Source organism: Microcaecilia unicolor, chromosome 11 (genome assembly GCF_901765095.1).
Source record: "Microcaecilia unicolor chromosome 11, aMicUni1.1, whole genome shotgun sequence".
In the NCBI taxonomy this organism is placed as follows: Eukaryota; Metazoa; Chordata; class Amphibia; order Gymnophiona; family Siphonopidae; genus Microcaecilia; species Microcaecilia unicolor.
In genome coordinates this window covers 2,908,632-2,927,116 of record NC_044041.1, presented here as the reverse complement: position 1 = coordinate 2,927,116, position 18,485 = coordinate 2,908,632, and the positions used below count along the sequence as shown (strand labels likewise).

The 18,485-nt window shown below is 44.3% G+C and overlaps 1 protein-coding gene across 1 annotated transcript in view; it reads right to left on the bottom strand.

The window, feature by feature from the left end:
• Positions 1 to 18,485, bottom strand: part of ZNRF3 (zinc and ring finger 3) — a 251,956-nt gene that overhangs the window by 20,419 nt on the left and 213,052 nt on the right. The window contains exon 3 of the mRNA XM_030218155.1: positions 15,209 to 15,283. Within this exon, the coding sequence (XP_030074015.1) occupies positions 15,209 to 15,283 (75 nt within the window). The remainder of the gene's footprint in view (positions 1 to 15,208; positions 15,284 to 18,485) is intronic.

The following is an 18,485-nucleotide window of genomic DNA, read 5'->3' as shown; positions in this document are numbered from 1 at the left end:
GTGGCCTAGTGGTTAGGGTGGTGAACTTTGGACTGAGGAACTGAGTTCGATTCCCACTTCAGGCACAGGCAGCTCCTTGTGACTCTGGGCAAGTCACTTAACCCTCCATTGCCCCATGTAAGCCGCATTGAGCCTGCCATGAGTGGGAAAGCACAGGGTACAAATGTAACAAAAATAAAATAGATACTATTGGAGATTCTACATGGAATGTTGCTACTATTGGAGATTCTACATGGATTGTTGCTATTCCACTAGCAACATTCCATGTAGAAGGCTGCGCAGGCTTCTGTTTCTGTGAGTCTGACGTCCTGCACGTACGTGCAGGACGTCAGACTCACAGAAGCAGAACCCTGCGCGGCCACATTGGTGATCTGCAAGGGCCGACCTCTACATGGAAGAATAGGAACATTCCATGTAGAATCTCAAATAGTAGCAACAGTGGAGGAGTGGCCTAGTGGTTAGGGTGGTGAACTTTGGACTGAGGAACTGAGTTCGATTCCCACTTCAGGCACAGGCAGCTCCTTGTGACTCTGGGCAAGTCACTTAACCCTCCATTGCCCCATGTAAGCCGCATTGAGCCTGCCATGAGTGGGAAAGCACAGGGTACAAATGTAACAAAAATAAAATATATACTATTGGAGATTCTACATGGAATGTTGCTACTATTGGAGATTCTACATGGAATGTTGCTATTCCACTAGCAACATTCCATGTAGAAGGCTGCGCAGGCTTCTGTTTCTGTGCGGCCACATTGGTGATCTGCAAGGGTCGTCTTCTACATGGAATGTTGCTAATGGAATAGCAACATTCCATGTAGAATCTCAAATAGTAGCAACAGTGGAGGAGTGGCCTAGTGGTTAGGGTGGTGGACTTTGGTCCTGGGGAACTGAGTTTGATTCCCACTTCAGGCACAGGCAGCTCCTTGTGACTCTGGGCAAGTCACTTAACCCTCCATTGCCCCATGTAAGCCACATTGAGCCTGCCATGAGTGGGAAAGCGCAGGATACAAATGTAACAAAAATAAAATAGATACTATTGGAGATTCTACATGGAATGTTGCTACTCTTTGAGATTCTACATGGAATGTTGCTATTCCACTAGCAACATTCCATGTAGAGGGCTGCGCAGGCTTCTGTTTCTGTGAGTCTGACGTCCTGCACACATGTGCAGGACGTCAGACTTACAGAAGCAGAAGCCTGCGCGGCCACGTTGGTGATCTGCAAGGGCCGACTTCTGTGGAACAGTGAGGACCTGCCTATGGTAGACATGGGTTTTAATAACTTACCTCGTCAGATGTGACACCAACTGGTTTACTAATCACAGCACATTTAGAGCAAATATGTCTCTCCTGATTCTTTACCAAGTACAGGTCACATTTTGTGGCTTAAAATCCCAGAGGTAATTAAAGCTAATATTTTCATGTAATCCATAAGTACATAAGTACATAAGTAGTGCCATACTGGGAAAGACCAAAGGTCCATCTAGCCCAGCATCCTGTCACCGACAGTGGCCAATCCAGGTCAAGGGCACCTGGCACGCTCCCCAAACGTAAAAACATTCCAGACAAGTTATACCTAAAAATGCGGAATTTTTCCAAGTCCATTTAATAGCGGTCTATGGACTTGTCCTTTAGGAATCTATCTAACCCCTTTTTAAACTCCGTCAAGCTAACCGCCCGCACTGCTAACCAGCAGTGAAGAATCTCAGCCACAGAAGGTATTAAAACAGGTCTTTGGTCCACTAGCACAGATGCATCCACCCAACTACAGGAGTAATTTCACATATAAATTAATCAAGTTTTACATCTATTTATTATGTTTATTTAAAAAAATTCTATGCCAAACATCCTGAGGTACTCAGCAGCTTACAAAGAAACATAAAAATCATTTTAACACACAAGAATCCATGAATAAAAACACAACACACAAAACACTCCACAATTTACAACACAGTGCAATTAAAATAATCAGAAACAAATGCCTGAGAAAATTGAAAAAGCTCTAATCTGTTTGCAGAATAACAAATCTGAAATGGACCTTAAATCATCTGATAATAAATTCAAAATCCCAGCAGCAAAAACTAAAAACGCTCTGGCCCAGGTAATTGGCTCACCTGCCTGCTATGTTCAGATGATAAAAGTAGAAGGTTGAAGAAGCGAGATTACTAATGTGCAGAATGGTTTTGCACCACTGCTAGGGGTCATCCTTTCACATAAGGACAAAACGCTCTTTATACTAGAGGTAGTACTACAAGACTGCCACTAGAGGTCAGGACAGCCATTTTGAAATCCAGAGCCATACAGGGCAAGAATGAAAGGGGGGGAACCACTCCCACCGATGCTGCTAGATTACCAGTGAACCCCTCGATAATTGCGCTGTGTGTGTGTGTGTGGGGGGGGGGAGGATCCTTAAGAGGGGCCCTGGGAAGAAGGGGGGTTATGTTCCAGAGGAGTTGCAACTGTTTTTTTGTTGGTTTTTTTTTTTTTTAAACTTTGGGCATCAGATATGTTACCAGACTGCCAATCGTACAGCTGCACTTAACGTTATTCAGGTGGAATAAAGTCCATCCGAGTTCTCGGCATATGTGACAGCTACTACATGGCACTGACCTGCCCCCCCCCCCCCCCCCCGGCCAACCATGCCCCATCGCTGCCCTTTTAATCAACCATGACCTGCTCCAATCTACGTCTAAAAAAAGAAGCCAGAGAGATAAAAAAAGACCCAGGCCAGCTGCTCGACACGCAGAAGCTGACAACTATCACACAGGAAAACCTGCGCAAGCTGCTTAACGCAGCTTTAGGAAAAGAAGACACCTGATGTAAATGCAGTCAGAATCACCTTAACCTGCATCTGATACACTAGGAGGCATATTTTCAAAGCACTTAGTCTTCCATAGGTTTCTATGGAACTTTGGAAGGCTAAGTGCTTTGAAAATACGCCTCTAGGGGTAACCAATGTAGCTCAAAAAGACACGGAGTAATTCTGTCAAACCTATTCTTATTCAAAATTATCTGTGCTGCTCCATTTTGAACCATTGAAAGAGCCTTCAAAGTTGATGCTGATAAAGTCATCAATACGATATTACAATAATCGAAACCTGGGAAAATGACGGACTGTAATAAATCTGATTTTTTTTTCTGAGAGAGAACGCAACTGACATAAGGCGTGAAAGTTAAAGAGAGTTAACATAAGGCCTTACAGTGAAACCTGATCCCAATTTGACTCTCAAATACAGCCCTTCTGATTTAACAGAAGTAGATACACCACCCAGGGTAATTCAGAGCCAGGGGCGCTACGCCTCGGTTTCAGCCACGACTAACCACAGAGGCAGCTAAGTCCTTGAAAGTGAGGGGCGAAGCCTGTAGCATGATAACAGGTTAAAGACTCAACCAAAATAGAATAACACAGCAAAGGAAGAAATGAAGGTAGTTAAAAAAAAAAAAAATTGCTGGCTACACACTGAATAGCTACAGTGGGGGAAATAAGTATTTGATCCCTTGCTGATTTTGTAAGTTTGCCCACTGACAAAGACATGAGCAGCCCATAATTGAAGGGTAGGTTATTGGTAACAGTGAGAGATAGCACATCACAAATTAAATCCGGAAAATCACATTGTGGAAAGTATATGAATTTATTTGCATTCTGCAGAGGGAAATAAGTATTTAATCCCTCTGGCAAACAAGACCTAATACTTGGTGGCAAAACCCTTGTTGGCAAGCACAGCGGTCAGACGTCTTCTGTAGTTGATGATGAGGTTTGCACACATGTCAGGAGGAATTTTGGTCCACTCCTCTTTGCAGATCATCTCTAAATCATTAAGAGTTCTGGGCTGTCGCTTGGCAACTCGCAGCTTCAGCTCCCTCCATAAGTTTTCAATGGGATTAAGGTCTGGTGACTGGCTAGGCCACTCCATGACCCTAATGTGCTTCTTCCTGAGCCACTCCTTTGTTGCCTTGGCTGTATGTTTTGGGTCATTGTCGTGCTGGAAGACCCAGCCACGACCCATTTTTAAGGCCCTGGCGGAGGGAAGGAGGTTGTCACTCAGAATTGTACGGTACATGGCCCCATCCATTCTCCCATTGATGCGGTGAAGTAGTCCTGTGCCCTTAGCAGAGAAACACCCCCAAAACATAACATTTCCACCTCCATGCTTGACAGTGGGGACGGTGTTCTTTGGGTCATAGGCAGCATTTCTCTTCCTCCAAACACGGCGAGTTGAGTTCATGCCAAAGAGCTCAATTTTTGTCTCATCTGACCACAGCACCTTCTCCCAATCACTCTCGGCATCATCCAGGTGTTCACTGGCAAACTTCAGACGGGCCGTCACATGTGCCTTCCGGAGCAGGGTGACCTTGCGGGCACTGCAGGATTGCAATCCGTTATGTCGTAATGTGTTACCAATGGTTTTCGTGGTGACAGTGGTCCCAGCTGCCTTGAGATCATTGACAAGTTCCCCCCTTGTAGTTGTAGGCTGATTTCTAACCTTCCTCATGATCAAGGATACCCCACGAGGTGAGATTTTGCGTGGAGCCCCAGATCTTTGTCGATTGACAGTCATTTTGTACTTCTTCCATTTTCTTACTATGGCACCAACAGTTGTCTCCTTCTCGCCCAGCGTCTTACTGATGGTTTTGTAGCCCATTCCAGCCTTGTGCAGGTGTATGATCTTGTCCCTGACATCCTTAGACAGCTCCTTGCTCTTGGCCATTTTGTAGAGGTTAGAGTCTGACTGATTCACTGAGTCTGTGGACAGGTGTCTTTCATACAGGTGACCATTGCCGACAGCTGTCTGTCATGCAGGTAACGAGTTGATTTGGAGCATCTACCTGGTCTGTAGGGGCCAGATCTCTTACTGGTTGGTGGGGGATCAAATACTTATTTCCCTCTGCAGAATGCAAATAAATTCATATACTTTCCACAATGTGATTTTCCGGATTTAATTTGTGATGTGCTATCTCTCACTGTTACCAATAACCTACCCTTCAATTATGGGCTGCTCATGTCTTTGTCAGTGGGCAAACTTACAAAATCAGCAAGGGATCAAATACTTATTTCCCCCACTGTAAATCCCTTCAGGTTGGAAATGTCAGCAGTGTAATACTGTATTTCTCATTTTGAGTGATCATGTGTCGTACCATGCGCATTCTAGAATGGCGTCTGCAGAGTGATGGAGAAATTAGGCCTTCCCTGATAACTACAGTGCACTCCATGTAAGTGCACGTCAGATAAGCGCATGCTCTGTTTAACTGCATGCCGTACTTCGGTCCCGTTTTTGGTGCCATCAATTTCTATGGGGACAAACTTCGGTTTAGCGCACCACTGATAAGTGCAAGATTCGCTTATATGCATGGTTTAAGACCGCTCCCCTGCAGGAAAGACTCCGCATAAACGCACGCACGGAATATGGAAGCCGATTGGCGCGTGACAAAGGGGCGGTAAATTTGAAATCTCGGCAGAAATCTCGTTGGCAGAAGAACCAAAAGAATGTTTAGTTAGAGTGTACACTGGAGTCGTCGTCGTTGCGCAACTGTAAGACTTTAACACTGGCTGAACGAATAGAAGTTCTTAAAAAATTAGAAAACAAAGTCAAGCATCTATTGCTAAAGAATATGGTGTCAATCCCAGTCAAATTTCACGTGTCTTGAAGCAGAAAGACCAGCTTCTGGAAGACTGGCAAAACAATACGAATCCACAACGGAAATGAAAACGGGCTGGAAAAGCTTAGGAGGTAGAAGATGCTCTTCTTCGGTGGTTTCCTCAAGTCAGGAGCAGTCAGTTTCCTGTCAGTGGTCCACTGCTTATGGAGAAAGCTAATCAGCTAGCTGAAAGTCTTGGACTACCTGAATTCAAAGCCACTGTTGGATAGTTGGAAAGATGGACGGAGAGGAACAACATAAAATTCAAGAGACAAGATGCTGATGACTTTGGTGCTGAAAATTGGGTTGTTTCAGTTCTTCCTACCATCTTGAACGAGTTTGCACCTCGTGATATTTTCAATGCTGATGAAAACGGTCTCTAGTGGCGAGCGATTCTACAAGCCGAAACTACAGGAAGTAAAACGTTGAAGGACCGACTGACGATCCTCCTTTGATGCAATATGGATGGGAGTGAGAAGTTGGAACCACTCGTCATTTGAAAGAGCAAACAGCCCCGTTGCTTTAAGAATGTTAAGCGACTTCCTGTGTCATACGAGGCTAATGCAAATTAATGGATGACTGGGGAAATTTGGAAGCAGTGGATAAAGAAGATAGAATGCGGCACAAAAGCGTCAGATTTTGTTGCTTTGTGATAATTGTGCTGCACACAGTGATGATGTCAGGCTTGTTGGATTATTTGTAGTAAATAATTAGCAGATTTTAGTACACACAGCTTCAGCTTTAGAAATGTTAATTTCTTTCTTCATCTCTCTCTCATTCACCCCTGAATAATTCACTGCTGAGTCACTTTAAAGTTGAAGTAACAAAACATCTGTTTACTCACAGTTTGTAGTTAGATTATAATCAGACAGGCTTATATATACATATTACTATACATTTGTCTTATCAGCTCCTTCCATGTGCTTAGATGGTAATGGATGCTCACACCACCATAGATCCTCTCAGGTTAGGAGAGATCATGAGCTCCATGTGCTCCATGTGCTGCATCTAGCCCCCACAGGAAGTTGCATAGCTGTGTGACCTCTCTAAGTAATTCACATCAGAGGTCACAGAGTAATCACAGAGAAATAATAGGTGACAGGCAATGCATGTAAAATACAATTACATTCCAACAAACCCCTTCTCATGCATAACTGTCATGCAATTATTTATTCATACAAAGTCCAAGCTTTATACGCAGATTCACAAAATGTTCTCTGGGTAACGGTTTGGTCATGATGTCAGCTGTCATCTCACTGGTGTGACAATAGTGTAGACTGATGACCCCTTCTTTTGCCAACTCTCGCACGTTGTGGTATTTCGTTGCGATGTGCTTGGTGCGTGACTGAACCTTGTCATTCTGTGACAGTCGGATGCAGCTCTGATTATCTTCCATTATCTGGATTGGTCTCTGTTCAGCTATTCCGAAATCCAGCAAAAGTTTTTCAATCCACATCAGTTCTCTGCACGCTTCCGATACGGCCACGTATTCAGCTTCTGTAGAAGACAGACTCACAATACTTTGTTTATGACTGGCCCATGAAATTTGTACATTTCCATACATAAACACATATCCACTTGTGGATTTATAATCAGAATGATCCCCTGCCCAATCTGAATCACAGTAACATATTAGTTTTGGATTACTATTGGCTGAAACCTTTAATTTACAGTCAATGGTACCCTTTAAATACCTTACCATCCTTTTAACTGCAGTCCAATCTGATTTGGTAGGTGAGCTGACCCTTCTGCTCAAAATTCCTACTGCATTTGCTATATCAGCCCTGTATGTGGTAGCTAGATATAAAAGCTTACCTATGGCTGATCTATATTGGATGTTATCTGGTAAAGGTTCTCTTACTGTTTCATCCTTCAGAAAATCAGTGATCATGGGAGTGCTTACAACTTGGGCATCTTGCATACCTAAACTTTCAATAAGCTCATTTATTTTCTGCTTCTGGCTTAGAAGATAAGAACCATCATTTTGTTTCTCAATTTCTATACCAAGATAGTATGACACATTTCCAAGTTCTTTTATCTCAACATTGAGGTTTAAACACTTTACAATGTCCTTGTACTCTTGCTCACTTTTGCTTGCAATGAGCAGATCATCAACAAAAGCTAAAATGTATGCATATTGTCCATTTGTGCACCTAGTGTACAAGCATTTATCTGCTTCACCTTGCTTAAATCCTAAATTTGTCAATATTTCATGCAATTTATCATTCCAACATTTTGCACTTTGCTTTAATCCATAAAGACCTTTGTTTAATTTACACACTAGCTGTCTTTGTTTGTATTTATGAAACCTGTTGGCTGTTCCATGTACAAGTCTTCAGTTATTTCTCCATGAAGAAACGCTGTTTTCACATCAATGTGGTTGACTTGCATGCCTTTTGAGACTGCAATGCTCAGAAGTGTTCTGATTGTCGTGTGTTTCACTACAGGTGCAAACACTTCATCAAAATCTTCTCCATATTTTGGAAGATATCCCTTTGCCACTAATCTGGCTTTATACCTTTCCACTTTTCCTTGTGCATTCCTTTTTAACTTGAATACCCATTTGCATCCTATAGCTTTCTTGCCAGGAGGTAATTTTGTAAGAATCCAAGTATTATTTTTATCCAATGCATCAATTTCTTCTTGTGCAGCTTTATGCCATTCAGCAGCTTCTTCTGCTGGCATTTTCTCAATCTCATCCCATGTTAAGGGCTCTTGAGCTTCTGCTGACTTTGTTAGGTAAGACAGTCTTGGGGGTGGAACACCTTTGTTTTCCCTGGATGAGCGTCTGACAACAGGTTGGTCTGACCTTTCCGCATCCTCAAAATCTGAGAATCCTTCTCCAATTGATTCCCCTTCTCCAACTGTACTGTCTTCTTCAATGATCCTTTCTGTGTCTGTTTCCTCTGCCTGTTCCTCGTTAGATACAGATGAGTTGCTTTCAGACATCTGCCTTGGTATGGCATTTATATACACTGGCATGTCTATTATGGTTCTAGTTTCATATTCTGGATGATAAGGCTCATCTGGGATAATCCAGCCTTTATCAACCCTTTTGTTTTCATCAAAATATGTAACATGTCTTATGCCAACAATGCCAGTTTTCAGATTCAAAATTCTATATCCTTTGTGTCCTGGAGCATAGCCAACTAAAATGCCCCTTTCTGTTGTGGAATCCAGCTTATGCCTTCTTTGCTTTGGTATATGAGCATATGCTGTACTTCCAAATGTTCTTATGTGTGACAGGTTTGGCTTCCTACCATGCCATGTCTCATGTGGTGTGCGCTCAGCGCCTTTAGTTGGCATTCTGTTTTGTAGGTACACTGCTGTGAGAATGGCTTCCCCCCATAGTCTTTTAGGGAGATTGCTATCTGACAGCATACATCTGGTCATTTCCACAAGTGACCTAAATTTTCTCTCTGCAACAGAATTTTGCTCTGGTGTATAAGCTACTGTTGTGATATGCTGAATGCCTTCTTGTTCTAGAAATGTGCGCATGCTTTGCGAAGTGAACTCACCACCATTGTCGGTCTGAAGAACCTTTGGTTTTCTTTCAAATTTATTGCTCACCATGGCTACGTATTTCTTCAGCATGTCTGTGACTTGACTTTTCTCTTTCAGCAAATAGGCCACACAATATCTAGAGAAATCATCCAAGAATATTAGCACAAATCTGTTATTTCCCAATGATGGGATATTAAACGGTCCACATAAGTCACTGTGTATTAAGTCCAGCACTTTATTACTCCTATTTCCTGTGTATGCAGGAAATGAGGGTCTCACACCTTTTTGAGTAACACAGTCTATGCATTTCTCCATTTTACCAGCATCTGCACTTATCTGAATGCCAGTGGCTAGTTGCCCACTGCGAAGATCCTGGATCACCTTAGAATCACGATGTCCCAGGCGGCGGTGCCAGATTTCCAGACTACATTTACCATCATTCTTCCTTACTTGCGCCATATGTGAGGCTTCACCTGAAATGTTCAGCTTATAAACATCATTATGCATAAAAGCTTCAGCATACACTTCATCATTTTTAGAGATTGTGCACTTACTGTTTTCAAAATGAATCACAAATCCCTTCTTATCTAATGTAGATACACTAAGCATATTGCAAACTGCTTGGGGAATATACAAGACATCACTTACAGGAATTTCTTTAACTTCATTAGACACTTTGCATTTTAAGAATCCAATACCTTTTGCTTGGATCTTAGCAGTCCCTGCGTTTGCAGTTTTAAGAATTCCTTCTTCTGGACACATTTCCTGAAAGAAATCCTTACAATTGGTTAAATGGCATGTGCTCCCTGAATCCAAAATCCAAGTACTTTCATTTGAATTATTATTTACCATAGTCAAAGATTTTTCTGCCATTAGAAAGCCCTTGTGTTTATCTTTGTCCTTCATACATTTCCTGGTTTGAAAATTCTTTAGTTCCATTGGCTTAGGTGAGCTAGAGGGAGTGTTTGTGTTTCCTTACACCATTTAGATACATGTCCCTCCTTTCCACATGAGTAGCAAATCAGCTTGCCCTTGGGTGGAGTTTTCCCATAGCTCCGCCTTCCTCTGTTCTTTGCCAAGAAATTTGTTTCATTTCTCTCTGACTTGCTTTGAGAACACATCTCCTCAGAATCATTTATTATGCATTCCTGCCTTAGTTTTGATGTTGTCTGTTCAAAAGATTGCCCTTCAATGGCCTCATTTACAGACCTAAAAACATCAAACTTCTTTGATAGTGAGGTAAAAAGAAATGCTCTTTTCAATGCATCACACATGGGAATTCCAGAAAGTTCTAGCTTTTGAAATGAAGACATAAGATGCATAATGTGATCATTACATTTACTTTTATCCCTTAATTTGGTTTCATTCAACTCTGCCAGCCAAATTGGTTGCTGCTTTGCATATGTAGTTGCATACATAGTTCTCAGTTTATATAAAATGTCCTTTGGTGTATCTTTTCCCTCCACTAATATGGCTTGTTTCTCTGAGAGAGCTTCCAAAAGCATGCACTTCACATAATAGTTTGCATTGTCCCATTCAGCCATATTTTCAGCTGTTCTGTCTTGATCTAAGCATATATTTAATCTTTTTGCTCGAAGGAGACATATGAATCTTAATTCCCACTGCCGATAATTAAACTCAGTTAATTTAGGCACCTTGAGAGAATAGAACAATGGTGAATTTCCTCCCTCAGCCATTTTCTTAGCCTTCTGTCTGCTGTGTGGGGGGAGAGAGAGACAGACTGAATCTTTCCTTTAAAACTTAAGAGAAAAATGTGGCCTTTTTTTCTGCCTGGTAATATTTCTCTTCTTTTTCAATTCCTGGACCCTGGGCCCATAACCCTTTTGTTGGATTATTTGTAGTAAATAATTAGCAGATTTTAGTACACACAGCTTCAGCTTTAGAAATGTTAATTTCTTTCTTCATCTCTCTCTCATTCACCCCTGAATAATTCACTGCTGAGTCACTTTAAAGTTGAAGTAACAAACATCTGTTTACTCACAGTTTGTAGTTAGATTATAATCAGACAGGCTTATATATACATATTACTATACATTTGTCTTATCAGCTCCTTCCATGTGCTTAGATGGTAATGGATGCTCACACCACCATAGATCCTCTCAGGTTAGGAGAGATCATGAGCTCCATGTGCTCCATGTGCTGCATCTAGCCCCCACAGGAAGTTGCATAGCTGTGTGACCTCTCTAAGTAATTCACATCAGAGGTCACAGAGTAATCACAGAGAAATAATAGGTGACAGGCAATGCATGTAAAATACAATTACATTCCAACAAGGCTGTCTAACGTCAAGATGGTCTTCCTGCCACCAAACACTACCTCTCTGATCCAACCTATGGATCAGGGCATAATAGCCAATTTCAAACAACATTATCGGGCTCTTGTGCTATGTCTTCTGATGAGCGTTATGGATGACCAGACTGGCAAGGATAAACGTGCTGTTGAACTGGCTCGTTATCTATCACGGTTGGATTCCCTACATATGCAGAAAGAAGCCTGGAATCATGTTACACAGGCGACCGTTATGAACTGCTACAAGCGGGCAAGCTTTTGTTAGGGATGTGGAGAGGGACGAAACAGATGCAGCTGTTGCAAACGCGTCAGATGAACAGGCTATTGACATCCCAGCCGGTGTTACTGAAGAGGAGTTTGATCACTACGTAGCCGTTGATTACGATCTACAAACAGCTGACGACAGCACTGATGTCGAGATATGCGCCTACACGCAGGCAACGGCTGATGATGAAACAGATGATGAAATGAGCAGCTAGGCACATGCTGACGAAATTCAATAACCTCCTGTCACTTTTGCAAGAGCGCTGGAGAGTCTCAACACCGTGCGGGCCTATCTGGAGGCCACTGGATGTTAGTGCTATGGCAGTTTTTACCGTCTGGCAGATGTAGTCTATGGCACTCACAGACACAAGAGTGTACAGAGGACTATGACTGATTATAACGTCAGTTAATAGAGACTGTATACTGTACGTATAATAAACAGTACTGTACATATGTTTATCAGATGTCAAGCTTCTTTGGGTCACAACGGTTAAGTGCACGTTCCGGTTAACTGCATGTATTTCTTTGGTCCCAGACCCTTGCACTTAAGCGGATTGCACTGTATTTTCGTAAGTATTGGAATCGTGAAAAGGACTAATGGAAAGAGAATTATGCCCATCAACCAGTAGGTGGAGACAGAGAACACAGAACTGAGCTGTGACATAACTGCAATCAGACCATCCAGCTCTTCAGTATTTATGTAGACAAGCAGTGTGGAAAAATTCAGTATAAAACATAACACCTTAAACATGTAAACAGAAACTGTAATTGACAGAGGAAAAAATTATGAAACACTTATTCCTCTGGAAAACTTGCAGAGAGGGTGACCCAGATGGGAGAACATCCTAAAAAGTAACAGCTGTCACCAGGTACATCTCTTCCCACTGCCTAAAAGCTCAGAACCAAGGGTGGGCTACTGGAATAGTGGGAAGGACTAATGGAAAGAAAATTATCAGGTAAGTCCTAATTTCTCCTTCCATTATGTAGCTTCCCACTATTCCAGGACTTCTGTGGTTTTCAAAAGCAAACCCTACAGAGGGTAGACTCTTGGCACTGCCGCCTACAGAACTGAAGCTCCAAAAACAGTCTCTGAGCAAGCCGAAATATGCACCCTATAATGTTTGGTAAAAGTATGCAACGATGACCATGTTGCTGCTTTACAAATATCCACTGGGGATATTAAACAGGTTTTCGCCCATGAGGCAGTAGTGCAACTCACAGAATGAGCATGTAAAGCAGAAGGGGGTTGATTCCCCACAAAAAATTAAGCTGATGCAATTGTCTTCTTCAGCCATCTAGCAATCGTAGGCTTGGACATCATCAGGCCCAGTTTCTGTTCCTCAAAAAGGAAGAAAAGTCTGTCCAATCTTCAAAATTCATTTGTGACCTCCCAATATCTGTGGAAGAACCTATGCACATCCAGGAGCTTCGAAGAGGAATACTGAACCTCCCGTCTTTTCTACAAAAGACGGAAGTTCCACAGATTGGTTAATATGAAATGCTGACACTACCTTATGGAGAAAGGAAGGGACTGTTCTGAGGGACACTCCCTCAAGAAAGTGCCTGGAACTCAGAAACACAAGACACCGATACAATAGCTACCAAGAATGCTGCTTTCAGCATGAGACCCTTCAAAGTGGCCTTCTTGAGAAGTTCAAACAGAGATTTCTGAAGAGAATAAAGGACCAGGGCCAGTTCAACCTATGAACCAGGTGAGGCACTGGCCCAGGGCGCTAGTGATAAAGGGTGCCAAAATCCCAGTCTATAGGTGGCCCGCCCCTCTCAAGAACCAGATAATGTGCAGGTGTGCATCAAAGATGACTTCTGCAGCCATCCTCTGAAACAAGCCAAGGCCACCACCTGTACCTTCAGAGAACACAAAGCTAATCCTTTCTGTTACCCCAATGGAGGAATGCCAAGATGTGACCAATGGAAGAAGAGAAAAGGGAAACTTCTGTGCTCTATACACCAACCTTCAAATATCCTTCACAACCTGGTGTATGCCATGGAAGTATAACATTTCCGAGCATGTAACAAAGTAATAATTACAGTCAGAATACCTTTCTTCTCAAATCAAAACCTTTCAGTGGCCAAGCTAAGACCAAGGGGGGAGGGATCCCCATGAACACCAGACCCTACCTCAGCAGACCTTGATGCTGAGGAAGACTGAATGGGTCTTCATCCAGTAGCCGAATCACCTCGCACCATGGCCTCCATGGCCAATCCGGAGCCACTAGAACTACCCGACCACAATGAAGGCAACTCTTTTTAGCGCATGACCTACCATTAGCCAAGGAAGGAAAACAAAGTATATCTTTGTCCGGCCAAGCCCAAAGCAGAGCATCAAGGCCCAGCAAGTCTGGCTTCCTCTGATGGCTGAAGAACCTGGACACTTTGGTATTCACTTTCATAGACATCAAAGTCCAGATGCAGCAAACCCCACTGAACTATGATCAGTTGAAATGCATTACTAGACAACTCCCATTCCCCTGGATCCAAGGACTTCCTGCTGAGAAACTTCACCTCCACATTTAGGGAGCCCGCAATGTGAACCACTGACAGGCAAAGGAGATTCATCTCCTCCCAGTGAAAGAGCAAACTGGACTCCAATGCCAGTTGCCAGCTGTGGGTCTCCCCTTGCTTCCTGTTATGTGCCACTGTTGTTGCATTGTCTGAGAAAACCCTGAGTAGAATCCTCTCTAGCAATGGATCAAGGCTTTGTGAACTGCCCTGAGCTCCAAGCAGTTGATAGGCCACTGAGCCTCCTTCTCCTCCATCCAGGTGCTCTGCGCAAGATGAAACTTATAATGGGCCCCCCAGCCCAAAAGGCTGGAATCCATGGTCAGTACTTCCCAGCGTACTATCAGAATGGAACTCTAATGGTCAAGTTCTGCACTCCTCACTCACTGGCACTCCTGCCCTCAGAGCCCGGGATCCCTCAGTAAATCCTTAACTGGCTTCCAAAAAGCCTCTTACACCACCAGCTCTGTCAGCGGTCCTCAATCCAGTCTAGTACTACAGCAGATACCACACAGGCAGCAGAGCAACAGTCCCCTCCCCACATCAACCCAGACGCTGCTCCACCACTGCAACGATCTCAATCCATCCCACGCTGCCCCCTAAAGTACAGATACAGCACAGACAACAGTACTGCAGCCATCTTCCCCCCACCCCCTCCACACACTGCCCCCTACAGTACAAATACAGTGCACACAGCAGCACTAGTCCACAATAGTACAGGTACAGCGCAGACAGCAAACACTGCAACCATCTCCCCACCCACCCTCCACACACTGCCCCCTACAGTACAGGTACAGCGCAGGTGGCAGGTACAGTACAACTTGCCTCACCCCCCCCCCCCCCCCTCTTCCGGCCCGTCACTGGGGCTTCATTCTGCAAGGGAAGGACTTTCTCTCTAGGGCAGGAGTTAATGAATATTCTTTTTACCCTTGCGTCGTCTGCTGAAACCAGAGTAGCTCAGTGGAAGGTTGTTACCTGCTCGATGGCTTCCGTGTTTTCAGACACATCAAAGATTATCGCTGTTGCTCCACGCTGCAGTGCTCGCTTTGCCTGTGGAGAGAACAGCAAAACACAAATCACACCTGTGCTTCTGAAATGTCTGTTTGTGGTGGAAGCTCCCGCATTACAAAACCTATTAACACAGGCCTCAATTAATGCCAAAGACAAATTACACACATGATGCCTTACATTCATTCAAGCAGGACCTTAAAGGACTGGGGAAATGCAACACGTGTGCAGCTGTTCCTGAGTGGGTGGCCATGAGACGCGAAGATGTGAGGGCCAGGAAGAAAGATGCATTACCAGCTTTGCTCATTTAAATTGATAAACGGAGGTTTAGAATGCAAGAAAGAGCTAGAGGCAGATTAAGCTAGTCTGAAACCAGGAGCTCATGTGCCTTGCAGTCCCCCCAGCTCAAGCTTTGGGTTGGAGCTACAGAGCAACCTATTTAGACGGTGGGTCTGGCGGGTGGCACATTAGCTTGGCTAGAATCGTTCTTGAATTGCCAGGTTGTTATGGGAATCGTGGATTTAGGCCCCCCAGTTCAGAAGGCAGGAGAGGCTACCTACAGAAGACAGCAAAGGGCTTCAGTCTCAGGGATTCTCTCTCTCTGATCACCCAGACAAAGAAGCAGTTAAACAGTTATGAGAAGTGCAATCTAGGTTATGGTAGTGAAAGTTCCACCTGCAGCTCATATGTAAGTGGATACGAAACAGGAAAAAAAAAACTGTACAGCACCAGTCAGCAGGATCCGACCACTTGTGCCGAAGGAATGGATCCTCAGGAGCTTAGTCAAGATCGGGAGGCGGGGCTGGTGGTTGGGAGGTGGGGATAGTGCTGGGCAGACTTATACGGTCTGTGCCAGAGCCGGTGGTGGGAAGCGGGACTGGTGGTTGGGAGGCGGGGATAGTGCTGGGCAGACTTATACGGTCAGTGCCAGAGCCGGTGGTTGGGAGGCAGGGCTGGTGGCTGGGAGGCGGGGATAGTGCTGGGCAGACTTGTACGGTCTGTGCCAGAGCCGGTGGTGGGAGGAGGGGCTGGTGGTTGGGAGGCGAGGATAGTGCTGGGCAGACTTATACGGTCTGTGCAAGAGCTGGTGGTGGGAGGCGGGGCTGGTGGTTGGGAGGCGGGGATAGTGCTGGGCAGACTTATACAGTCTGTGCCAGAGCCAGTGGTGGGAGGCAGGGCTGGTGGCTGGGAGGCAGGGATAGTGCTGGGCAGACTTATACGGTCTGTGCCAGAGCTGGTGTTGGGAGGCGGGACTGGTAGTTGGGAGGCGGGGATAGTGCTGGGCAGACTTATACGGTCTGCGCCAGAGCCGGTGGTGGGAAGCAGGACTGGTGGTTGGGAGGCGGGGATAGTGCTGGGCAGACTTGTACGGTCAGTGCCAGAGCCGGTGGTTGAGAGGCAGGGCTGGTGGCTGGGAGGCGGGGATAGTGCTGGGCAGACTTATATGGTCTGTGCCAGAGCTGGTGGTGGGAGGCGGGACTGGTAGTTGGGAGGCGGGGATAGTGTTGGGCAGACTTATACAGTCTGTGCCAGAGCTGGTGGTGGGAGGCAGGGATAGTGCTGGGCAGACTTATACGGTCTGTGCCCTAAAGAGCACAGGTACAAATCAAAGTAGGGTATACACAAAAAGTAGCAAATATGAGTTATCTTGTTGGGCAGACTGGATGGACCGTGCAGGTCTTTTTCTGCCGTCATCTACTATGTTACTTCTGCAGCTTTCTGACTTTATCTTGGGACATCGCTCCTAAGCCTGGGAATGTGGTAAAGGTAGCAGCACCCCGATCCCTTCCCTCTCCTTCCTTTCTACTATCCCTGACGAAGGCACTGCGGATCGGGATGCTGGTCCTTCCCTCTGAGTGACTTTCACGGAAGTAGCACTTTTCCCACTCAATTTTCCATTGCTGAATGAGCTACTGTGCAACATCTGTTCACATCTGCAGCCAAATAACTTCGGTATTTCCAGCTCTTCAGTTTTTATCCTAAAAGCGTCCGGAGTGCACCTGCGGGGAGGTTTTTATTTAGGTGACTTACATTCAGACACTGTAGGTTTCCTCTTGCTCCCAGACAGCTTTTGATCTAATTTTGTATCTGAGACAAGGGAGGGTTAAGTGACTTGCTGAAGGTCATAGGAGGAATCGGTGGGATTTGAACCCTGGTTCCCAGTCCAGTGCTCTAACCATTACACTATTCCTCCACTCAGAGACTATCATCATTTTGCTCTTCGACATTTCCTTTTTTGTGAGTGAGTCTGTGAGGTTTTCTGTAAACGCAGAACTTCCTATCTGCATACCATTGAGTAATTGGATATATTTAAGCAAAACAGGCTTTAGGCATCCTCTCTGCTTTCTTACACAAACAGATTCAGTGTTATTTTGCTCTCTACTGTGTATTAGGGGTTAAGAGATGGAGCTGGAAGCAAACGGCACCAAGGCCAGTAGAGCTATAAACAGATCAGATTCATGATCCTGGCCCCTGCGCTGGGCGATAAAGCAAATTATAGAAAGACTACAGGACTCGTTAGCCTCCTGCTTAGAAAGACAGACTGGGAGATATTTCATATTGCACATACAAAACTGGAGCCGTCTCTTAAAGACTGGCCCGCTAGAGGCTGTGAAAATATAAAAATCAAATCTGAATACACTAAGGAACAGATTCAGTCTTTTCCCGCAGCCAGAGCATGGGACTAAAGATTTTACGATGGAAGGACAAAAAAAAGCAGATCAATCAAAGAAAATAGTTTATTGAATGGCAACCAAATAAACAAATCAGCCCGACACTGGCCGTGTTTCGGCCAACAGGGCTGCGTCGGGGGCTACACAGTATTCTTTAAAAGTCGAGATGACAAAGTTATGGAAGTCTAAAATCATGAATCTTCCAAAATGCAGTAAAAAAAAAAACCAGCATGAACCGAATGAATCATAAAAGATAATGACGTGAATATCGTCCTGAACCTTCAGAATTCTAGACTTTTAAAGAATACTGTGTAGCCCCTGACGCAGCCCTGTTGGGCGAAACACGACCAGTGTCGGGCTAATTTGTTTATTTGGTTGATCTGCTTTTTTTTGTCCTTGCACCTTGGAGTTTGCACATCGTTTGCCTTGCTGTTTTCTTAAAGATTTTACGATTCAGGCCCTGAATATTTATGTCCCACAGGGCTCATTACTCATGTCACGTATGTTTATTTTTGTGTTTAATCATCACTTGATATACCTACGTTTTGCGAATAGTCGCGCAAAGCAGATGA